The 25,787-nt window shown below is 43.5% G+C and overlaps 1 protein-coding gene across 3 annotated transcripts in view; it reads left to right on the forward strand.

Moving 5' to 3' along the window:
• The window catches only part of LOC124196500 (zinc finger protein GLI2-like), a 40,719-nt gene that overhangs the window by 8,394 nt on the left and 6,538 nt on the right, over positions 1-25,787 (forward strand). For 2 of the 3 annotated variants that reach the window (XM_046591616.1, XM_046591623.1), the window contains exons 3-4: positions 12,981-13,179; positions 21,302-21,594. In XM_046591616.1, the coding sequence (XP_046447572.1) occupies positions 12,981-13,179; positions 21,302-21,594 (492 nt within the window). Of the gene's footprint in view, positions 1-10,606; positions 11,139-12,980; positions 13,180-21,301; positions 21,595-25,787 lie in introns of those variants that run through there. The other variant, XM_046591630.1, reaches the window with a different exon arrangement.

Raw genomic sequence — 25,787 nt, forward strand, 5'->3', positions numbered from 1 at the left:
TCTCCATTTAAACCAAAAAAGTTACAAGGAGAGAACCGGGTCATTTCGAGAGAAGAAAATGGGATTTGAATGCGCAATAACGAATGAGCCTCTGCGCCGGGACTTGCGTGTGTGTGTTGTTTGTGTTTTTGTTCTTTGAAAGTTGCACGCTCGTAATAAATCGGACAGCAAACGGGACATGGTAGAACTTTGGTTGGAAAATGTACTATAGCCGTTTTGATTTTTTGGTTGGCGGGGGAAATGGGTTGATGTGTCTCTTGTGTGATGTAAGACGTACTTAACATGTAGATGGACGTCTTCATTCTTGCGCCATAGAGACAGATGAGGTTGGGTTCCCTTTTGCGGCACCCAAACAACGGCGGGAGAGTCAATTGCGTCTATACTGTTATGTTCTTCTTTGGACTGCTTTAAACCACATTCCCTTCAATTGAAGCTCTTCTTTCCCCCCTTATTTCTTTCATTTTTTCGGCTGCTGCTCCTGTTGGTCAGTCCTATCCACCTGTCCACATTTTTAACCAAAAAGGAAAGACCTCCTCTTATTTATTTTTAAATAGAAACTTATAAGCTCCTTATAACCTACCCCCCTGTGGACGATAATAATGAGGCGAGTCCTGTATATTTAAATTTATGTTGATATCTATATATATACAGCTAGTCTGGTATATATATATAGATAGGATAGGGATACTAAAGAGCTAGGAGGAGAACTTTATGAATAACGACATCAACCGTCAGGAAATGTATAATGGAAGCGGGTCCGAAAAAAGTTAAAATAAAGAGGATCTCGCCGCTTTGGAGTCGTACGCATCGCGATGCGAACGAACCGAAGAATGCAACAACAACAACAACGTCTCTCTCAAAAATCTTTTCTCATTAAAAAATTTCGGTGGTGGTGGTGGGGGGGAGTTTTTAAAAAGAGGAGAAAAAGTCCGAACGAAAAACCTGTTCTTTTCTCTTCTTCTATTTCTTTTGGGGGAAAAAATTGTTTCTCTCTCCGTTGGCAGCTAGCTATAGCTAGGATACCAACGGCAGCAGCAGCGCTCATTTATTATAGTTTATGTTGCGTCGAGTCGTGAAATGCAAAGAACAAGAAGAAGGAGGGAAAGACAACACGCGCAGAGAGAAAATGGTAGGAAATAACTCGCATATTTTTTCCCGTTTTTCTGAAAGACATTGTGATGTGTGTAGTCTGCCGGGTAGGAAAAAGAACGCGGTCGGAATTGAGATGTTCCAGCCCCACACAGATTTAATAGCGCCGCTCCTATCAAAATCTCTCGGCGGTGATTTAGCTGTGCCCATCCACTTGGTTGTTGTTTCTTTTTTCTCGAAAGAAAAAAAAAAGTGAACGGCAGTGCGGCAAAAGACAAGAGGTGCCGGCCCAGGTATACAACAACGAGCCAAAAAAAAATAAAAATAATAAGGACGAGATAGATGAGATAAGGATTGAGTCACTGTGAGGCGGTCGGTGTATGTGATTGGAGCCGGCCATCCATCCATCGCCTTGTAATATATAAATTTTCCCTTTTTTTGTGCTTGTAACAAAATTTTGTTTGGTGTCTGATGGATAATCAGACCGAACCTCTATGGCCGTGTAGGTAAAAACATTTTTTAAAAATACATATTCAACTTACGGTCGAATGAAAATGTACGAAATAATCAGTGAAACTCGCTCCTGGCAACGCAGAATGCGCAGGTGGGACTGTTGAATAATCACGGCCACTCAGGGAACACACACAAGTTAATAAATACAACAACAACCAAAAAGGGAAAATGGAAAAGAGAACTTGTCGACAAAGAAATTACCACCCGTGTTGTTGCTGCTACTCTTGCCCATGTCCTGGCAGCAGCAGCACTTGCGGATATTATCCAACTTTGGGAGTGAGAGGGAGGCTGCTGTTGCTGTTGAACCTACAAGGGGTGGTAGAAGAAGGAGGGGATAATTTTCCGCAGCCTGGCGGTCATCACGCATGGTCGCTACCTTTGCATACAAATCGGGCTGCTTATGCGTTTTGGCTGTGTGTGTGTGTTGCCCTTCGCTCAGCGGGAGACGCAACTCTCTCTCTCCTCAGCTCTTGTGGCCGCTCGCTCCACAACTGCTGCTGATGGCCGACTCTTTTCCGTGATGGCTCTATATTACGTATATATATATACATCTAAACGTGCGTGCGTGTATATATAGACTGGCGAACCAGCTGCTTTCTCCGATACGCATTTACACAAACATTGTGTACACTGATAGATTTTTTTGATTGAAAATGTCGACATTTTTCGAGGGGGTTTTAAGGGTTGAGAGCTTGTTTTTACAACAACAGTGTCCTGCGTCAAATATAGGGGTCGGTCGGACACAAGCCGCGATGGTTTCAAAAATAAAACGGCTTGACTGCTACCACCACCATGAAGCAATCAATTTGTGTCGCCACAGACGTGAAAATAAGGGACTTGAAAAAAGAAGTTGGAAAATGTTATTCTTTTTTCTTTAATAAAAAGAATAACATGAGAAATTCGCCCCCGGTGCGGAAAAACAAATCTTTTATTTTTATTCTTTTGTTGAGATGTTGTTGATTTTCTCTCCTTTTTTTTCCCCAAATAATTGTTGGGCTGGTGTTTCTTGTATATTTCGACCCCCTGGTCGACTCTCTGGTTTTTTCTCCCCCAATTTTCTCTCGCTCACTTTGGCCATGGATTAATGATCTTGTCCGCACCTCTTTTTCACCCCTCTCCATCCACCGACACCAACTTAACAACTTTTTCTTCTTCTTCTTTGTTTCACTAGACATCAGTCCCGACAGCTGCTCGTTTGTTTCCCTTTAGAAAATGTAGAGCTCGGAGGGATGATCATCATCTGTTTGTTTGTTTTCAAACTGAAATGAGTTCTTTGCTCATGATGACGATAGAAAATGACAGCCAAATCTTGGGGGACATTTTTACTTTGATTGTTACCAACATTTGCGTGTTTCAGTCAGGAGGGGGTCGACTATAACAAACAAACAAACCGGGTTGACTTTTTTCTGGGCCACCGTCGTACACTTGTCGTGTCTAAGTCTAAGTAAGCTGCAATGTCGCCCCCCTAAGCTTTTTTTAAGTAGATCCTCTCAATTGTTATAGAGCTGTTTGTTGTGTAAGTGTTGTCCTGTATATGCGGTTCGACCCCGCGTGACCTTTTTCTGTCGTCTCCGACGGACCCGACGCAGAGTTTGGGGTAAGAAAAAGCCCCAAAAACGAGCTCAATCAAAAGTTCTCAAACAAAACAACAAACAGCCCTCCCTCAAAAAATAAATGGGACACAAAGTGTCGCAGGGATTGGAGGAGCTGAAAAGAAACGGTCGCAAGATGTTTAGTTTTTTTCTCTCTTCTTGTTTAGTGGATTCTTTCGTGTCATCCGACTATGCCGCCTTTGTGACTGGTGGCATATGCAAAGCATACGCATATCTAGAGTGAGCGAGAGGGGAGAGAGAGATCTAATAAGTTTGGGCGCTCTGTTGGGTCTCGCTTCAATTCCGAATGGGGCCACTTATTACAAGACGAGAACCAGAAAAAATGAAAGACGGAAGGGCCGGTAGCAGCCCTTCTCCATCTCACATTTCCCCCAGCAAAAAAAAATCTAGAAGCTGCTGCTGTGTCTTGGATTTCCTCACTCTCAACGACCAGAAAAGATGCTGGCCAAAGCCCCCTTAAAAAAAGAAAAATCTTAGCTTTTTCCCTCGTGTGTTATCTTTAGCCGACAGAATAGTTTATATACATGCGCCAGTACAGAAATAAGGTAATACACACAGGGACGTGTCCGGTTACTTTTGGTGAACAGGAGCAGCAGGAGCCTGTCTCTCCCGCCAACCAAAAGAACAACACGCTCCTGATGGCGTTTTGATTCGTTCCTCTTGTTTTCCCTCAACTTGTTTGATGCTGAGAAAAAATATGGGAAAGGAGCAACCCCTCCCACTCGGCATTATCTCAATTACACGACCCAACACCGTGATGGCCATCGCTTGAATATCAAGGCTACTACTAATGCACACACATAAACACACTACCACCAAAGGTGTTCACATAAGTGGCTGCCTGTATAAGATTCTTTCTGTTTAGAGATGTGTAAATGTTGAGGTTTGCGCGTTCAATTTTCTCACCCGGACTCATCATGTTGTGTGTTTGCCTGGCGGTCATCCATCCGAACTGGCAGTTAGGTAACGACTTGCACTGAGCACATCAGTATTTGATGATGATCATCATCATTATCGTGGAAGGAAAAAAAAGGCAATGATGAAGTCATCAGATCCCCCCCTCAAAGTAAAAAAAGGTTATATGGGTACATAAAGGGGCGGTCCAGGCGCCACATAGATATGCTGCTGCTTCTAATATACCTGGTGGACTAGTGTGTGTGTGTGTGTTAGTAGAGATCACGTCCGAAATGAAGTTGTTTTGCGCCAAGCTGTGCAGAGAACCGAACAGCAGCCGGTCGTATGGAAAGCCAGAAAAATTGGATTGGGCTATAACACAAGAAATCTCCTCTTAACGAAGGTTTTTGGCTGGCTGGCTGGCTGGCAGCAGCGCTATATAGGAGCTAATTGCCGTGTTTCTCTGCCGAGGGAAAAAATAATTGAGATGGTCGTGGTACACGCGGACGCACAGCAGAGAGTCTCTCTCTCTCTCTTGGTGGAGGTGATGGACTACTTATTGGATCTGTTACCTGTCTGTGTGGTGTAATTACGCTTCGCATGATGATGTGCTTTGTCTTCTCTCATTATCGCACCAGCCAGGCTATAACCGTCCTCTTCCACTCTTTTCTTCTTTTCATTTGAGTCTCTCTTTGCACGATCGAAAGAAAAAAAAAACCCAAAGAGTGCTGGTCGGGACGCCATATGACTAGAGAGATACACCGAAAACCCATAAAAAAGGGAACTTTTTTTGAAAATGATTGCAAAAGTTCCTTTTTTTTGTTATCTCCATCTGGAAATGATGAAAAATGGTCTTTTTGTTCTTTATCGCTCTGCACACTTGCCCTTCTTTTTTTTTTAAATTTCAGTTGTTGTTTTTTTCCCGTCCGTTTTTCTTTTTCGTGTCAGATTCAGATAATACGGTCGTGAATAAAAAGGATTGCCGTGTATAAAATACGAGCGGCGGCGGCGGCGGCGGTGCCCTTTCTTTTGTTTGTGTACTCAAGTGCAATGCATCAACTCTTTTAATTCGTTATATTGACGTAGAAGGTATTTTACCTCGACGACGGACCTTTTATTTGCTGATGGCCATTTCGGTCCAGCAGGAGACTCGTGGAAATGTTTGTTATTGTTGATTGCGACGCTCTTTTTTCCCCCCGTCTATATACCTTGTTTTTCTTCTTTTTTTTCCAATTGTGAAAGACACACTCACTCGGCGAAGAGAGAGAGAGTTTCTTTTGTTTGTTTGCACTTTTATCAACCGGACAAATCAAAGCTGATGGCCCGGTGTTGCTCGCGCGCGCGCCAGAGACCGAAACACGCAACTGGTTCGACTCGTTTTTTTTGTTGTTTCCGACGCAACTCGCCAACGTACTTCATTTAAAATCAAGGCGAATTGCAATAGGAAAAAAACAAAGCGAAATTATGGTCAGCACATTTATACGCAACAGAAATTTTAATTTGTAATTCATATGCTTGATGTGAGTTACAAGTATGCCAAAGTTGGTATATACACAAATGGTGTGTATAGGGTCTGAAATATCCAGTTGGCAATTTGCTTTTAAGTTTGGGGTGACGCAACGACGTGTGGAGAGAGACAACGGCGGGCGCTGAACTCGGTCCAAGTTGGGACCCGCCAACAGCCCCCCCCCGTATGTCGCCCTCTTGTGTGTGTCGAGTTGAGTGCTGCTGCTCTGATCTAGTTATCAACCCAAAGTTCAGGTCTCCCCAACTGGTTGCGCGACTGGTTTTCCATACGAACGTCCTTTCTCTCCTCTTATGGATGGATGGAAAATGGAGAAACAACAACAAGAACAAAAAAGAGACACACATACAAGAGAGCCGATGATGGAAGTCAAAGAGAGAGGCAAGGTCTAATATACAGTAGGAGACTTGTTTTTATTTCTTTGGTAAGAATAACTCGTTGCTCTGTCCCGCGTCCTTCACAATAACTCGGCGCGACGCACCAGCAAATGCCCCAAATCTTTTTCTATAGACAAATAAGAAGCTGAAAACAGTTGCTGGCCAGTTGGCATCCTCATGTGTGTGCTCACACAACTTTGATGGGCTTTTTAGTTAAAAAAAAGGGAACACGGATGAAGAAGCTGGCGCTTTAGAGTAGAAAAATTCATCCCTAGATTCGCCCAGCTCGTATAGAGTCTTGGAACTTTTTGGGAAACATTTTATGATAGGTGCCGAGTGTGATGGACAAGAGATAGGTTCCCTGCAGTGAATGGAGGTGGCTGCTTTGCTCTTCTCAGGTGCTCTACAACCATCTTCCCCCCTTTCCTTTTTCTTCCCCCACTTTTTTCCGGACCTTACTATTCAACGTGCTGCATGTGTATAGTAATAGACGGAGCACAAAAGGTGGTAGCTTCCATCTCACTCAACTTGGATTTTTTTTTTCGTCTTCTTGCTTCGCTTCTCTTGTTTCTTCCCTGTGTGTCTTGTACATTTTTTTGTGTTGTTCCCCTCGAGCGAAGCCACAAGGACGCGGGCATCGAGGAACGCTAACTCGACAAGACATCTCCTTCTTTTCTTGTCGAGAAAAGAAGAAGAGGGACGAGAGAAGAATAAAAAAAGAGAAAAATCAAACAACTTATGGCCCTTTTTTCGTTTCTTCTCCCCTCTCATTTTTATATATATTTTTTTGAAAAACTCATTTTCGGATAAGAACAACTCACAAAAGATATTTCAGAAGCGAAGATAGATAGAGCCGAGAGACTAGTACAGTTTAACAGGGGGCACATGCAAAAGGAGAGTAAACAACCGAAAACATTGTATATCCCACAATGTCCGTTTGGCATCGAGATATTTTTCCAATAGGATTTTGAACTGATAATGAAGTAGTCGAGCTGGAATGATCCCACGTCCTAACCGGTGGGATTATACAATCGGGTCCATCTCAATACGGGGAAATCCGCTTTGATTATCAAATGAATCCGGCAGGCAAGAAAATGCGGAGGAAGATAAAGGGGGGAAAAGAATTAGAAAAGATATAGAGTCTTACATTGTCGTAAAAACAGCAGCTAGCGCATTCCATCTTTTGTATTATCCTTCCAACTTTTTTTGTTTTTTATGTATTTCATCATCATTTCGTCATTTGAAATTCATTAAAAAACAACTAAAACATCGTTTCTTTTTCTTTTTTCACGTGGATGATTTATCCCTCTAGTGTACCGCAACTGCTGATTGGGTCTCTTACAAACGAAATGAAAGAATTCGGTCTACTTTTGTTTTAAGTTTTCAAGATTTTTCTCCTATAAATATTCGTTGTTTCGGCTTTCCAACTTATAGATATATATTCTTATAGATGTTGGCTTGTTTTTTATGGCGCACGCGCGCCTGTCGCGCCATCAGCTCTCTCTCTCTCTTCTCTCTTTCCATTCGCTTACATTAATGTCTTCTTCAAGGCGGTTAAACGAGTTGGGTGAGCGCGGGCGCGCGCGCGCTCAGCCCACCAACCGAAAAAATGTTCAAGCGCAATGGAGTTGTTCTTTTCTTTTTTTTCGTTTTGGTTATATGTATATTCCTATACGGATAAGGTGTAGATAAGGAGCAAAGGAAAAGAGATGGGCAACGGATGATGATGATGATGAGGCCGTTAGCTTTTTTCTTGTTTTTCTTCCAACCCAAGCAAAGAAAAGAACGTGATTGGCATACCTAAAACAGCTTTTTTGTTTTTTGTTTTTCCCGGGCCGGACTTGTATTAGACACCGTGGGCGGGATTGGATATAATATTATACATGTACATATGCGCGCTTACCGAAAATCTTGGAAAGTCTTTGCGTGAAATTTGCCAAACACGACTCTTGTGTTGTCTAGTTCTACATATTAAATTCCGGGACAAAGATCCGCCGCTTCCAGCCGTTAAACGCTCACCTGCAATTCCCTTAAAATATCGTTCAATCTTTTGTTTTAATTTTTTTTTTTAGTCTGGCGGTTACACGGTACTGCTCAAGTTGAAAGACAAAAAAACAAGTGAAATTCACTTCCCCTTTTCATTTGTTGTGTTTCTCCCCAAATTTGGGAGTAGACACACCGCCAAGTTTCTTTTTTTCTTTCTTAATATTTTTGATCCTTTTTGGTGGATGAATTCAGTCGGAGCGTCGATATGAATTCATAAGCAGAGGACAGACATTCTCTCCATCATCTCTGCGTATGTTTGTATTCCTTATAGCTCCTTTTTTTATCCTTTAGAAGGGAAAAAGAAGACTGTATCTTTCCTCCCCCATAAGAAAAAGGAAAAAATGGAAAGATAAATAAATATTTTTTTCTGTGTGTGTGTGTGGACCTCCGCTGGATATGATGACGTCTGCCAGATTGTCTTGTCATTACGTGGCATTCTTGTGATACCTTCCTCCTTACAGACTATTTCAACTTTTCTTTCTCTCTCGCTTTGGCCCGTTTGTCTATAGCCATACATCTCTCAGTCAGTCAGTCAATTCTTATTTTCCCTTTTCCCCCCTTAGCTATTCAGTCTTCGATCGTTTCGACGTTCATTTTTTTTTCTCCAGCTTTCCAGTCATCCTTCACCTTTGGTCATCGATTGGGAGGGGGGTCGTTCCTTCTTCTACTAAACCAAAAAAACTTGTATCATTCTCATCGTTTTTTTTTTTCTTTTTCTTCTCAAATCAAAACTCTCCAAAATTGAGACGTAAAAAAGAATCAACTGAATGTTTATTTTATTTGAAAAAATTACAGGTTTTTACTGCTTCAGCCAGGGTTATATTGTGCCGTTAAAACTGAGAGAGAAAGGTTGGAGGGGGGGGGGATGGAGTAGACTAGTATGACGCAATTAACCGTGTAAGCGTTCGTGCAATCTGCGAAAACAACATCCGGATCGCCAGAGAGTTATTTCATGGCGGAGGTTAGACGGGCACGTTCCAAAAAAGCCCAACCTTCGATTCTCTCCGGAGTGGAGAGACGGAATTGTGTGTACATACACAACACACACACGTGCTAGCCCCCTGCCAGAGGAGGAGGAGGAACGAACCGAGCAATGATGGAAAGAGAAGATTAGGAATAAAAAAAGAAAAGAAAACTGAAAATTGTACAAAAGATGATGACGTTGACGTAGAAAAATCACGACTTTCTTCTTCTTCTTCTTTTGCATAACGCCGGTCTATATAATTTTTTCAAGTTTTGTGCATTGTCACGTCATACCTAGACTCGTCATGTAGTTAGAAAACAGGATCTCGGGAGAAACAAGGATCTTTCTCATAAGGTTATGATGGATGTAGCAGCAGTACCTCTACCGAACTCTTATTACAGACAACAATAGAAGTCGAGTGTGTCTTTTTAAATCATCAGCCAGGCCAATCAATAGAAAAGAAAGATGAAACAAGTCAGTTTGGGGGGTATTCCCTAATAACATTGTCTATACTATAAGCCTAATATGGAATAGAGTCATTTCAGATACGGCCGTTGCCTGAAAAAAAGGCCGACTGCCGGCATTATAGGGGGGGAGGCAGCTAATGATGATCCCTTCTAAATATCCAAGTGAAGAATTTTGAGAGTTATTTTTTTAATAGGAGCAAAATACCGGGAAAATGGGGAATAACTATTTTTATTTCTTTTTTTTTTTAAGAGAATAAATCAAATGGGTACTCTGCAACAAGTCTATATACATTTAGGTGATGTGTTGGTGTGCTCGGTCGGAAAGAGAGAGAGGTCGTGTGAGTGAGTGCGTTTGTGTGGAGGAATGTATCGCCTCTGGCGCACACCAGCAGCAACAGCACAGAGTTGTTTCATCGGTGCCGAAGAATATTCTGACCTTCCTTTTTATTTTTCCTTCTTCTATTCTTCTTCTTCTTCTTGGAGAAGAAGAAGAAGAAGATGTAGACACAAAAGAGAAGAAGAAGAAGATGGAATAAGGTGGGTGCTAGGGGGTGGAGACGGGACTCCCACTGAGCAGTAAAAAAAAAGAAAAAACATTCTACTCCGCTGCGGAGTGTGGCGGAGGAGGAAGAAATGAAGAGGTTAAGAGTAGAAGAAGAAGAAGAAGGAGAAATCCAAACCAAAGTAATAATATAAAAGAGCGAAGGCAAAGAAGAAGAAGAAGAAGAAGGGGGAGGGATAAGGAGGAGGAGGAATAAGAGAAGAGAGAGAGTCGCACCAAGTTGAGTTGTAAGTCGAAGGGAAGTCCGGCCTGTCATTGCCCAGCCAGCCCAGCTTCGGCTCTCTCGAATTAGAGGCTCATACCCTCCGGGCACTCTAGCGCTTTTTCTCTCTCTCTCTTATACTTGAGGGGGGCCCCCTGTTTTTATTCCATCTACCCGCGCCACCGCTGTATACTACACCACTGGTGTAGTGTAGTGTGGTGTTCCAGTCCGGGACAAAAGAGAAAAGAATCCACCATCACCACCCTCCAGCCCCCTAACCGCCACCCGCCATCCTTATCCTCCTCCTTCTCGTCCAATAGGAGGAGAGTTGGCGCTGGGAGGGTGTAGGAGAACGTGAGAGAAGTCGGAGCGAGGCCGCGCCAGTCTCCGCTCCGCTGTGACACGGTGAACACCGAATCCACCGTCGTTCTCGCCGTCACAATTTTTATTTTTTCTCATTTATTTTTTCTTCTTCTTCTTCGCATCAAAGAAGAAGAAAGAGAAAATAACCGTCGCCTCAAACAAAAATTGATTTGAATCCCGTGTGCGATCGTGAGTGCGTCTGTGTGTTGTATTAATTCTCGGCGTGAATTTTAAAACTGAACAACTCTTTTTTTTTCTCTTTCTACAACGTGATGATCAGCGTGATTTGACTATCGCCGTCGAAATTCTACACTGTACCCGTACATGATTGGATTACACACTTGTGACGGGACGGATCGACATTTCACAGTCAAACAAATTTCGATCGTACCCGGTAGCCCAGGATCCTGGTGAAACCAAATTTAGAAGATAAAATTTCCCAGTGTTTTCAATCTCTCTGTGTGTTTGTGTGCGTGAATTTGAAGACTCTTTAGCACCAACCGGTCCGCCGCGAAAATTGCAGGTAAAAAATGTTATGAACACGCCTGGAAACTGGGCTCGTAGTCGTCGTCGTTATCATCTCTAAAGGGCACCCACTTCTTTTTGTTTTATCTAACAAAAATTCAAAAAAGAATTTGGGCGCCACTGAAAACAAAAACCAGTTGAAACTGTCGGTCGGTCGTTTTTGTTTTTATTATTATTTTGCCATTTTGACGGTGATCCGAATCGCCTTCTTCTCAGTTCTTCTTCTTCTCGGACGTGTGTGGATTACCATGGCCCGGGGCGATGGTGATTGAGTTGTTGCCCCGTTGATTGAAGCGGCCCCTCCCTCTCTCTCTCTCTCTTTCTAGTCCCGCAGCCAAGTCAGCAGGTGTATAAGAGAGTCGGTCGGTGCACAGTGGCGCCTACACCGACATTATCTGATTACCATCTTTTTTCCTTTTTCGTTTTTCTTCTCTTTTTCCACTTTTGAAAATTTGAATTTTTTCGGTTTTTTTTCTCCCATCTCGCCGTTGTTGTTGTTATTTAGCATTACAGGTTTTTCTTTCGGTAATGAAGAAATTTATTGGCAAAAGTTTCTTCTTTTCATATCCCCGAAAAAATAAAAAAAGATTCACTAAAAATGGTGGCAAAGAAAGAACTCGTTTTTCTTCTTCCAAGACGAGGAAAACCTTCACAAATAGAAAAGAAACTGATGGAAATGTTCGATAGTAAAGGAGCCGAAGAAGAAGAAAAAGGGACGCACAACACAGACCAGTTTCTTCTTCTCCTCCGCAGTGAGTGGAGGCCATTAATAAAGGCCAGAGAGCCGAGTCCGGCTAATTGGTGTCAAACCATCGCATACAGACACACACACACAAATACGAGAGCTCACACAAGTGTGCCTAGAGCCGAGCAGCACATTCTCTATTGACGGCGCTTATAGAACCTGAATTGCTATGCTTCCCCCCTTCAATTTCAATTTTTTCGCTTAGATTTCTTCTTCTTCTTTTTACAATTCGGCCATGGGTTGACCCCCCTCTCTTGTTCGCCATGTCTTTGACCACTCTGCTCGCATACTAATGCACCACACCTGCTATTCAACTTCTTCTTTTTTTGTGTGTTGTCGATTGCTACCTGCCCCCGTTGGCTGCCGCCATCACAGACGGAAAAAAGAGCTAGCTACTCACTAAAGAAAATCCATTTTCTCGAAGAGTTCAATCTTCTTTTTATTTCTGGATTTTTATGACTATCAGTCGTCATTTTACTCGACTCGGAGTGGCTTCAATTTTGATTTAGTTGCTTTTATTTTTTTCTCCCTTGTATCTCTGGTCTCTGGTTCCATTTCAAACTTGTTTTTTTTTGTTTTTTTCTTCTTCTTTTGTGTTTTTATTTTATCGGTCTCGAAACATCAGAGACAACATTAGGACAGTTAGGTGATAATCTAGAATACACACTCGGTCCATTTCTCTCGGCGACGGACCAATCCAGTATCCACATACATATATCCGATGTCTGGCCCAATATTTGAGAGTTGCAAAGTCAAACAACAAGTAGAAAAAAGAGACTCCGGCCGTCTCTCTGCACACACAAAACTAAATGTTGATTTGGTTTTTGTTTAGTTTGCCTATAGGGGGGACCAATAGCTCCGTGCAAACATGTCAAATGCCACCGATATAGTGTACCACCAACCATCTAGACCATTGTGAAGAATGTGTATCTAGTGGACAGTGCTCAGCACGCACACGTATATCGTTGACAGTGGATAAATAACACGAGCGCCTTCCATTCTTTTATTTCACTTGTCTCTCTCTCATACATTTTTGTTTCTTTCTGTTTTTCTCAGATGTTTTAATCTTTTTATTTTCTTATTTTTTCTAAATAGGACTGGGGCCTGGAGCAGGGGGCCTTCCACTACACATGCCTTCTGCGTTCGCCGCATTCCCGCCGGCCGCGTCCGGTCCGGGAGCGCTGGCCGCGGCGGCAGCGGCTCATGCCGCCGCCGATCAGCGCGGAGGACCCGACAGCCGATTCCTATGGGACCCGTCGGGTCGCATTCATCCCACCTACCACGGACACCCAGGGTAAGCCAAACCGACATTTTCCCTGTTTTTTATTATTGGACATTCGTCTATGGTAGTAGCAAGTAGTGTCTTGATTATTATTAGTATACCCCCGGCCGACAGATCAACCTACAAAGGGGAAAAGTTCTTTTTTTTATTTTATTATTATATGCCAAATTGCTCCTGACCCCCCTCTCTTTTTTAACATTTATTGCTAAAAGTGGCCCTCAACCCCAACGTCCCCCATTTTTTTTTAAAAAGATGGGATTTTGATGAGTCCCCGGCATATTTAAAAGATATAAAAACCACATCAACTCCGACATGTTCTTCGGTTTTATTATAATTTCCCCCCCTCATTCCATTTGGGTTGTTTTTTTTTTCTTTTGGGGTTGATGAGACGGAAAAGTGGTCGGAATTGGCACCACGGGACTTGCCATTTGCCACGTCGCAGCGAAATGCGACACGACACTCTGGTCCAGCATCTTGGACGTCTCTCTTTTTTTTTTAGATCGACGTTTGGGTTTCACATGGTCGCCCATCTGAGCGCAGTTGACAAGTGCCCAGATGTCCGATGGCGATATCACAAATTTCAAATCCCCAAGAAAAAAAAAAGGATTTTCAGACGGAGAAGAAGAATGTCTGTGAGCGACGAGGATAGGCCTAAATGGTTTTATTGCCGCTGCTGCTGCGCTGACCGTGTGTGAGCGCACCAAAACAAATTCAATCCACCTCAATCTCGATACGCCGACAAAAATCAACCGCCGCCACTGTCTACTTTTTAAAAAAAGACCGGCAAAAATGGCATCTTCTAGGGGGCACACGAATTTTGACCCCAACATTCTCTCCCTCAAGGGATCCTAGGAGGCTCGCGTCTAATATAGGCCCGTCTCCCATTCCATATAGATATTGATAGGCAATATACTATACGCTAGTAACTATTTTTTTGTTTTGTGTTAAACCAAACGTAGAAAAAAAGTCCCCACTAAAAGCCAAGGGGGGAAAAAAGGGCACTTTTCTCATCTACTTTTATGGTTATTTCTTCTTGGTCTATTGCCCTTTTTTTGTGTGTCTACCAAAGAAAAAAACCTCGACCCCATCGCGGAAAGTGTCGTCAAGCCGCTGGACAATTTACCTATTGGACTGTGGATAGTGGGTGCAAGTTATAGTTTCCTCCTTATTGTTGTAGAGTTGTTTTTCGGGGGGAGAGAAATCTCTCCCAGGCTCAAACGGAGAGAAAAAAAAAGAAGAAGATTTTTTTATGTCCAAAAGGCAATTGAGTTAGGACAGATAGCGAAAATGGGGGCCGTAGTTTGGTTTTGGGGGGACGAAATTGACCGATAACACGACGGTGGTGATCCGCCTTAGAGCTGCCCACCATCCACACTGTCAATATAGGCGCCGTAGATTGACTATAGACATCTCACAAATCTAAATCGAGCCAGAGAGAGTCAGAGAGGAGAGTCTTTTTCTTCATTTGCCTGGACCAGTTTTCGTTGCCCACCGTTTGCACTTATTTATTGTTTTCCGACCCGTAAAGTGCGTGTGTGTTGAGATAAGCTCTGCCAAGCCGGGGGTGCTTTCTCTGCTGTTGAGTCTCTTAAACGAAACACAAACCATCACGTATAGAGACAGGAAGAAGAAGCGAAAAATAAGAAAAAAAAGGGAAGGAAGTTGGACGAGGAGAGACCTGCTGTTGTCACAACACGCAGAGCAGCAGCAGCAGCAGCAGCAGCACGCACATAGTGATGGCGTATACATTTCTAGGCCAAGAAAAGATTTTCGTTTTTAAGAGCCGGACAAATAAACGGGCCATTGCAGAGTCGTCCCAGCTGTCGTCGGCTTGTCACGGGGGCTCCCGCCAATGAAAACTACCCGATAATACCAACGGGTATAAATATACACACACATACACATACATAATACTCTACGACGTACGATACGCTCAGTTGTATGTCAAAAAAGTTGCCCGTCGAAGGTAAAAACGTTATGAGGTAAACAGATGAATATCTTAGACATTTTGTTGGCACAGCAGCAGGTCCCACCGTCAGGTATTTTTGGCCTGTAATATTCAACTTGTTGCGCATTCTACCATATTTTTTTGAAATTTGAAACGTTCCTTTCTTTTTCCCCCTTCGTTTTTTCCTTATTCCGAGGCCGACATTTTCATGATATTCGATGCCTAATAAATTTTTGGAAAAAAAGGAGCGTCTTTATATAGGCCTGCGCTGGCCAGATTGTGCATGGGGCTCCGTGAGTCTTCATATTTGATTTACCTGATGGAAACGAGTCCCCCCCCCCTCCAAAGGAAAAAAAGAACCTTAAACGGGCGTTATCGGTTCACTGGACTTTTTGATGCGTCCGGACAGGCGGAAGATCATTTTCGGACCACTTGGTTTAGAAGCCAATGGAAGACCCAATGTGACATATTTGACTCCTCCTACTCTTGACGTGGTTTCTCCTTTCTTCTTGTAGAAAAAGTTCTCATCAGCCGGCGAACGGACTCGATTGAATTTCTTTTTTCGTTCCCCTATTGTTTTTCTTCTATTAGCCGAGTTGAGGAACGTCATGTTGTGTGTGATGAGCTGAAGAGTGTGCGACAAGAACCCCCCCCCCCCCCCTCTGTCTCCTCAAAACTAAGCCGGGAAAATGTATATTTTTGAAAAATAGAAGAAGAAGATTTAACGCGTTGCCTATACGTCCAAAGAAGAAGAAGAAGCAAAAGAAGCGCATCAGAACCAGATGGCCTAACGACAACAAACATGGCGCCCCCGGAGTAGAGAGAGGAAACATCGTCTCGAATGTCGTCGTCGTGGTGACCTAATCTTTTCCCTACCCCCCCGCTCAGTTTTTGTGTTGAGAAATTCTTCGACATGGAAAAACCCAAAAACTGAAAAAAACGAAAAAAAAGATAAGCGACTGGGCAAAAGAGTCTCATCACAGGGGCAAGTCAAAAAATAAAGAAGGACATTGGTCGAAAGCTGATGGTCCGTCTCCGACGTGACCACAGAAAGAAAAGGGATTTGGTGGGTATGATATCAAAACCATAACTCTTATATACTCAATGGCTTCCTCCTTTTATTATTTTTCCAATCAAAAAAAGTCCCCTCCCATCTCTTTCATCCGCTGGAGTGAAGAAAAAAGACCTGTTGATGGTAAAAACGTATCGTGTGAAAATCTGTTTGGGGGTATCACTATCCATTCCGCTTTTATAGTACCCAAACACTCGGCGGATCTTAAGAGTCCGTTGACGACATCATCCAGCCCAGCCACTAAAAAAAAGAAGACGCTCAAACGTCGGACATTTGATCCGCACAGTCCGAGTTTTTCTGTTTTATATGGCAGATGAAGCCACACGATCCACTCTTTTTTCGTCCAGCTCGTCCCTCATCCAAGTACCGCCATAACGTTCCGTTCTGACGCAATACAAAAAGTTATTTTTCAAAAAGAAGGGGGGAAAGATAAATTTCTATCATCTCATCTTTCCCCATCCGGCCATGTCTATACATCATTCCGGAGCTATCCATACTCTAGAACCCAATGTCTATATAAACCCCTACGTCAAACCCGGGGAAAATAGTAAAAAAAAACACGTTAAAAGAATTAAATAAATAAATAAAAAAGACTGGACATGATTTAACGATGCCGATATATCTCTCTGGCCCTTTTTCTCCTATTGAAAATCTATAAATATTGTGCTGCGTAAGAGAGAGAGAGAGATGTACGATAGAGAGCGGACAGATTCGAGTGCGCACGAATCGAGAAAACTTAATATCTCTCGTTCTTTTTTTAAAAAATTCAATTCTTTCGTATTGTTTGGTTATGTTTTGATTTTTCCCGATGATCGGCACTGCACGTTTTTCTCTTTTTGAACGGAACTGGACGAAAAAAAACGGTCGAACGAACAAGTTCAAGGGGTTTTTCGCGGAAGAAGAAAATGGCAGTTTCCGTGAGCGGTTGAATGTTGTCCATGTGGTTGACAATAGACCACCTCAACGCGATTTGGATGTTGTGTTATACGTGTAGCCTCTTTTTTTTTCCATGATGATTTCGGTCGTTCTATATCTTTAGAGTTATTCACGAAACGGTCCGTCACGAAGCAGCCGTCTTATTTGTGTACACAGGGGAAAGAGATGAACGGTCTTGCCTTTGCCCGCGCCCCATTATCGCCAATGTTTTGACTATGATTCAGAGTTCCGTCTTGTCCGTTTGCCTCCATCATCGCAAGCAACACACACAGAGAGAAAAAGAGGAAGAAGAAAAAATCCTTTGCACGTACCCGATCAAAGGAACAAGCCCTGCCATCACGCCAAGAGTGTTTTCTGTTTGTTTATTTGAAGTGCGACTGGATGTTTTCCCTCTGCTGGTCCATCTTCTTCCCCATGAAAAACTCTATAACCGGCCGAAGCTGCACAGCCCAGCTACAGCAACAGCGTCATGAATAACTTTGTAGAGTCTGGCCCGGTTAGCATCTGGTCATCATTTCCAGCTGCGGAAATGATGCCTCTATATAGTGCTGTGTGCTCCTTTTTGGGCCGGCACTCGATTAGCACCCGAAAATGTTCCCAAAAAATCCTGTGAAGAAAACGGATCGCATTGGCGACGAGATGACTTGTTAATGAACGCGCTGATTCCTTCCACTTGCCTCCACACACGTATACCCTTGGTGGCTGGCCGGCAGCAGCAGTCACCACAACATTATTTGGTGTCGTTGGCAACTCTGTTCGACACGTGATAACGAGTTGCAGTGTGAGAGAGAAGCGAAACAAGTCAAAGTTCACTCCGCACACATTTTTCTTTTTTCCTTTGGGGTTGGAATAGATCGGCGGCAGCTCGTACATGTACAAAACCGTCTGCACGCCAGATGACCGGGAATTCTTCCACCATTTTTTCTTTCTTTCTTCCCTCCTTTTTCCGCCGCTTCCTACATCATCCATCAGCTGACGGAATATTCCGCCCAGACCGACACATTGCGACACTTCTCTCTAGTCCTTTTTTTTCTTTTTGGTGGTGTTGTTGTTGTTGTTGTTCCGGCGGCATTCCACCTCTTCCACACGTGACACTTCCGACTTGCATCTCTTCCACCTACCGAGGGAAATCGGTGGGAACCGATCAGGATGAGGGTGGACCAAACAAAAATTTCCTAAAAAATTCGGACCGACATATTTCAAGAATCTACTAGAGGACGAAAGTCTCTTTCTAATGAACACAAACAAAAGAAAATGATGATGATGAGCGAAAGAGATCAACACCCACCCGAGAAAAAACAAAAAGACAGACTTCCGGTTTTTAGAGATGGGGGCGAGTTTGTTTTTTGTTTCTTTTGTTTTATTTTTTATTTTTTCGAGAAAAGCTCAAGCAGATGAGGCCGGCCTCATCATCAACACTTTGAAGAATCTGCGGAATGCGAGCGAGAACAAAAGAAGAGCTCGGCCATTTAATCTAAAAAGAAAAAGCCTTGCTCTCCCAAGGTCTCTTCACTTTTTTGAAAAGTTCCATGACTTGAGTTTCGTCAGCCCAAAATTTTTCTATTTAAAACAACAACAAAAAACAAAAAAGTTGAATTGAGTGTCTTGGTTGGGAGCGGAGAAGATGACGTTGTATTGACACAATGGCGAGCAGGAAAAGAAAAACACGGAACACAATTGAAGCCAAACAAAAAAGCGGGTCGAGAAGAGAGAAGACTTGAAGGGTCTATCAAGGTGATGGGAGTTAAAAGTTGCTGGAGCAGAGCTGCTGAGCTGCTGGCTCTGCCCCGTTACGGGCTGTTGGATTATCAACACAGTGAGCTTTATTTTGATTCATTTTGTGGGGAAACTGGCGGGTTCTTCGCGTCGAACCCCGAAGAAATTGTTGATCTTTCACGGGGCGGCTGTGTAATACTTTTTGGCCGACTGTCGCCGCCTTGACGGGAGGGATTTCATCAGATGAATGTACTCTACTTCTTGTACGCTCGGTGGCTGTCATTAGATGCCACCACCGCGGCCAAGTCAACACCCTCGAGCGAAATGCACCTTTAGATGTGCATTAGCCCCCGTCGTCGTCGTAGAAGAGAAGGTAGAAATCGGTCGACTCAATTGTGTATCACGAGATGGGGGGGGGGGGGGGAAGCGGCACAATGACGCCGGCGACTTCATCACGCAATGCCCAGCACCCCTCCAGCTTCTTCTTCTTTCTTCTCAACTAACATTTTGAATAAATAAGAGAATTTCAACGTTCTCTGCAAGCGCTGGTCGTGACGTTCTTTTTCTACCAAAGTGAAGAAATCACGAAAATGTGCACCGAAGGTTACTGGGTCCATTGATGGATAACGGTGTCGGCAAAAACGAATCGGCGTTGCGCAATTCTCTCTCTCCAATTTTTGCGCAATCAGAGAAACTTTCGGGGAAAAAAATAAAAGCTCATTCGAACGCGTTTAGCGTTTTGAAATGTCAGCTCCCTGCTCCTATTTGTTCTTCATCATTAGTCTTTGATTAGATCTGCTAGACAAAACGACACGGTGATCGATTGATTCGTCTATCCACAGCTGCACACAGCCAGTCGCCACTTTTTATTGCAACAACCCAGTTCAGGGTGAAATTATTCGACGAATCAAAAGAAACCCAGAAAGGACATTCTCCGTTGTCTGGGCGTCAAGGGCGTGGCGCGTCGTCGCGGTCGTCGTCGCTTCGAGATTTTGATCGAAAGAGACAACCGACTGCCCGACCAGGGATTTGTGTGTCTGTTGTTGTTGTTTTGGCTTTTTCACGCTCATTGTGTGTGTGTGTACAAACACGCACCAGAGGATCAAGTTGAAAAAAGACAAAAAGATTTTTGCTCCCAATGTCGGCGTATGGCGCCGTGATAAACGAGGGAATCAGACTGCTGACACAACGACGTGTTAAAAGGGAACCCGCCAGTTGCACGCAGCCAGTACAGCCTTGTTGTTTTATTTCTTTTTTCTTTTTTATCCTTACAAAAAAGAAGGGAGGAAATGGGAGGAATTTTTTCTACAGGGAATGTTTGGCAGCGTCGCCAAGACACACTGTGAGGCTCGTCGGTGTCTAATCTTCTCTGCGCGTCGTCTTCACCGTTTGTGTTTGAAAGCGCGTGAAAATTTCTCCCGCCGACGTGTCAGATTGCACTTGGACGCCTCTGACGACGCCGACGCCCTCGCACAGCTCACCCCAGAGCACACCCCACCCCCCGGCCTCAAAAATAGACCAGATATTGTACTCGAAAAGCCGATAACGTTGTCCTTATGAGCCCCGTCATCTCTTTGCCATACAGCACAAAGTTTAAGGCGTTTCCTATAAAAACAAAAAAATTTTCTTTTAAAATTTTAAACCAAAATTTTTTCGCGCTCAAACTAAAAAGAAAAAGTCTAAACAGAAAGTTCAGTTTGTGTGTGATACATCCGCGTTCACACTAGCGCTAATTGGTTTATCTATTTATGAAGGCCACTCCTTTTTTTTGCCCTTCCTTCGCGCGTCCGCTCAACACTATCCATCAACACGCCCGCCAATGTTGTTTGAGCCGTACGTAGTTGTTGTTATTTCTGCGGTTGTTTTGTTTTGTTTTTCTGGTGTTGTTGCATCTTCCAGTTTTTCGGTCCGTTCGAGTGGGTCGTGGACGCACTTGAACTTTTGGTCCTCGGACGCTATCTCGTCATCGGCCGTTTGGATATTGTCCGTCCTCGCCTGGCCCCAAAACCCAAACATGTTTGCCACCCTCCCTTCATCCTTTTTGGGGGTATATCAAAATCAAACCCGCTGTTACTTCTTGTCTTGTATATTGATTCTTGTGCTCCAATGTTAGTCCCGGCCGTGAGATTTATATAAACCAAACCCAGAAAAGCGTCAGCCCAGCTCTCGCTGAAGCGTAAACACCATTTTTAACTGTTCCAGCTGCTGCTGCTAAGCTTCCCCAAAAATTGTTGAGGGGGCTTATAACGGGTCTGAAACTGGCCTTGTGTAATCTGTCGAATTCTTCGGCGCGTCGTGTCAAAAAAACAAACAACAACCCAACTAAAATCTTGGAATAACTTTTTTCCCAATTGGCTGCCATTTGATTACTTTTGATGTTCAAGAGAAGAAGAAGAAGAAGAGGCTGTGTGAAGCTAACGATGTTTTTTGTTTGTTCTTGTCTTGTCTTGTCACACACGCAGGTTGGCTTCGTCCGGTGCCAGCAGCGCCAGTCTCCAGGAGTTCACATTATTAGCGGCGGCTCGTCGCTCGGCAGCGGCGGCGGCCGCTGTCGCCGCGGCCGGCGTGGGCGGCGGTGGCTCGGGCGGCTCCCACCCGATGAGCATGGGCGTGGGCATGCCGTCGTCCGGCGTCGGCCCTGGTGAACTCCATCCGGCCTACCGGCTCAACCCGTACACCATCGAGCACCTGTACAGCTCACTCCACTCGAGTCCCACGGCCTCGCTACGGGGTCTCAGCCCACTCGACCCTCGAGGTAACAACAACTTGGCCCTTTTTTTTCTTCTTTTTCTTATCTACTACACCGAGGGTTTCGTTCAATTAGTCTCTTATTTCTGGCGCTCTCTCTTTTTCCTCTCGCTATACAACTCGCCCGACACATTCTTCACCTTTCCTCTTGCGGTCGTCGCCTTAGGCTCTATCTCTCACTAAATAAAGGCATTACACACCATTCCGTAACAAGTAAAAAATAAGACCTTCAAATTCTGAGGGGGGGTTTATTATTATTTTTATTTCTTTCTAGCTTTTTTGATTATTCCATTACAAAAGGCGCAACATCCAAATAGACTAGAAAGGTTTAAAAAAAATATGTATGTATAATTTAGCTCTGGTCATCTATTGATTGACCAATGGGAATCAACCCTTAATATAGACCCGGCAGGAAAATCAGATGAAAGCGCGTATTACATAATGAAATTTCTCTTTCTTTATTCTATTGGATAAGAAGTTGGACAGGGGAAAAATAAGATACATAAGAAAAAAAAAGCGGCAATGAAGTCTTCATCGTTAACTAGTCGGCCAAGTCGAGAAAAAGGGCTGAAGAAAAAGTTGGGCGCATAACGCGGCATAAATTTTTGTCTGGGTCCGTCCCGTCGGTGCTGTAATTATTTTCCACCGTCCAGAACTTGGCCATGAAAAATGAGACGGGCCACTCCTCTTTCCTCTTTCTCTATCCCAGCCCAGTCCGCGTGCCTTACTGCCAGCTATTAAACTTAACCGGACTCGATTCTAGAAGAAGAAGACAAGAATTTTTCCGACCAACCCAAAGGGCCACTGGTCTCCTCTGCGGATGGACTCCTCCTCCTCCTGCTCCTTCTATTGTTCTTTATTTAGTATTAACGAGCAACTAACTCGTCTCAAACAAAGATCGAGGATTTAGTCTTTTTTTCTTCTTCTGGAGGCCTTTTTTAGCTGTGCAACAGCTGAGAGCTCTTGTGATTATTCCCGTGCGTGCGTTGGTTGGTTGGTGGCTCAGCAGCGCAGGAATAAAACCGGACAGACATTTTTTTTCTTCTTTATTTTTTATGATCGTCTCCTCCTTCTTCGCCTCTCTTGTGTATATCTTTACATCTATATAATAATCTGAGCTCTCATTTATGCAACGAGTTTAATGAGGCGAGAGGGGCTTATATAGCTCTAGCTCTCTGCTGGGGCCAAAGAGGAGGGTCGAATAGTATAGAGTTGGCTGGCCACGACTGTTGTGGCTGCCAGTAGTTTTCTCTACACACAAGGTGGAAGGTCCTTGCTTCGCTTAACTTTTTTTTTATTGTTATTCTTCCTTAAAAACCCCCGGCGCACACAACACACACACACGCTGCATAGTTAATATACAACGACTGCCGAGAATTTTGGTTTTTAACAACTTCATCTTCTTTGGAAGTTTCATATTTTTTTCTCCTCGGAGGGGAAATGAAAATGAAAAGAAAAAGAGGAGGTGTACATCTATCTATATGAAAGACGAACTGCAATTATGCTAGTATAGGCCCTTTTTCTTTCAGTGAGGAAGAAATGCAGTCAAGTTATATTTTTTGGCGCAAGACAGCTCCGTTTCCTTATATAGTTTTTGATGGGCGCTGAATTTTTGTAGAAAACTATAAGACGGCGGCGGCTGTGTAAGACTTAGCCGGTCCATCGTGTAATGGACCAACAAAACATACGTCGAAACGTAGAGAGAAACCCAGACGATTACAAAGTAGTAGACAAGCAACACACACACATATTCACGTTTGTTAAATTCATTTTTTAATTCTTTTTCGGGGCTTCAACTCACTTTTCGAATTACCTTTTTGACGGGGGGGGCTGAAGATGTAGGAGGAAAAAGGTAAACGAACGAAGCCAAGCCAGAGATTCTTTTTGCTAGAGGAAAACATCAAATGAAAATAACACGGAATGACTAATAATAGACCCGACATCACGGTTAGCACAGCTTGGATGGATGTTGTTGTTGTTGTTGGGGGGGAGAGAGCCGGGGTGGGATATCCTTGAGTGATTTGGTTCGTGAGTGAAGCGAATGGCAATGTCAAACTTTTTTTTTTTCTTTTTTGGGGAGCCACTCAACAGATGACAGACTTCCTTCTCCAGAAATCAACAAGAAGAGCAGGACCTCATTCACAAGACTTGAACAACAACAACCCCCGTGGATCTCATCTTTTCCTAGATGATGCCCTGAAGAATTTTGTTTGGGTCTTTTTTCTTTGTGTTGGCCTCCGTCGTCGCGTCGATTGAGGCTAAACTCTTTTCGTGAGAGAGAAGGAAAGAAAGAAAGAAAGAAAAGAAAATTTAAAAGGTAGACGACTCTCTGGCACGCTCAACGACTCTTGATGGTTCGTCGTGTCGAAGCTCGCGGCTGTGTTCACCCCCTTCATCGGGAGGGAATGAATCGTTTGTGTTTGGCTCATCATCCAACAACAACAACAACAACAGCGCCTGAGAAAGAAATTGAAGAGAGCTAGGAGAAAGAAGTGTGTATAGAGAAAAATCAAATTGAACATTTTCAGTGGATGGGCTAGCGACTGAGAGCTAGAGCCTTGTAATTAAAGGTGCAACCGTGTGTTCTATACAGACGGAGAGAGAAAGAGATAAGAGCGAACACGTCGAACTCTGATAGAGACTTGGACTCGGTACTGATGATGATGATGATGGTGATGATGAGGAGGAGTAGAGTCGATGATGATGATGGTGGTGGCTACCTGTGCTTTTTGTTTGTCGAATATTATCCTCCACACTCTTTATAGACTGTGCGCAGTCGGAGCAGCGAGGTACGAGTGAGAGCAGCAGGGAAATGGGGAAGAAATTGGAGGTGGCGATGGAAGGGAAAATAAAGAAAAAAAAGGGCGGAACTGTTGTAGATGGAAAAAACTACTTTTTTTTTCGGGGGCCAGAAAATAAAATAAAAATAACATGGGGCTACTACTACTACTACTACTACTATTACGATTACTACAGCCAATTACTAAAAGTAGCTCCGGGGGAGTTGTTGTCGCTGCAGTATACTTGTCCAACTCTACCCACTATACTATATATACTATAAGGTTAGAGTGGTAGCTCATCCGTGTTCTATATTATATGTATAGACGTTTGCCTTTAGCTGCCCTTCTCCGTTGCAGTTCTTTAATGAAGACACTACAGCAGCAGCAGCAGCAGCAGCAGCACATAACTGAAAAGACCTTACACGCTCCTTAAAGGACGGTCAGAGTCGCCGAAGTAGCGGAGAATTGGTTCCTGTGTGTGCCCAGGGAAAGTTGTTACTGTGCGCGATTAGCTCCGGCCATCATCGTTAAAAGCCAGAAAAAGAACATCAAAAAGCCCAAACTTTACACGGGAAACCAAAGAGCTTTTTCGAACACACACACATACATATGTATATAAGCCGGGCCATTTTCGGTCAGAAAAAAGGCTTGATTGACGCACTTCTCCGTCTCACCGTCTTTCATTCGCCCAAGATTAGAATTTATCCTTCCAAACATTAGTCAAAAACCAACTTCACCAAACGCCAAGAAAAGATTGGCGGGTTGTTTGGGTCGTCATTAACCGAGAAAAGGGAAGAAAAGAAAAGAAACCAAGTGTGAGAGAGTCACCAATGTGTTGACCAGATGTCTTTTTCCACGAAACAACTTAAGGCTAAGAGAAAAAGAAAAAAAGATTCTCAACTTTATTTCTCATTAGGGGCGAACGTTTCTTTAAAAAGTCTCTCGACACTTTGGTGTTTTGTTGTCACACGACCGCAGCTCCGAAATTAGCGACACTGTCACAAATAAAACGGGAAAACTGGAAATGATTTCCTCCGATTGACGTGGAATTTGAACCGAGTCACTGATACCAGAAAAAAGGTCAAATAGTCTCAACAATTTTCAAAACTGCCGTTGCTAGGGAGCCTATAGCGTTAGATTTCGTGTGTCGTACCGTCGTGTGGGTTGGTCCAAATGTGTGTACATACTTATAGGAAGTCGAAAAGAAAAGAAGGAAGGCGATAATGGTTTCCCATCAGCACGCAGCCTTACAGTCTTTTGTTTTTTGGAAAAACAAAAAATCGTGGAAAGAAAAATGGGAATGAAGAACAAAGGAAGAAAAGAAATGAAAAATTCATTCCCTTCCAGAATTCTTTTTTGTTTATTTTTTAATGACCGAAATGAAGAACGGAAGTGCGGGCATCCGCGTAATTTCATATCG

This window comes from Daphnia pulex, chromosome 1, assembly GCF_021134715.1.
Source record: "Daphnia pulex isolate KAP4 chromosome 1, ASM2113471v1".
In the NCBI taxonomy this organism is placed as follows: domain Eukaryota; kingdom Metazoa; phylum Arthropoda; class Branchiopoda; order Diplostraca; family Daphniidae; genus Daphnia; species Daphnia pulex.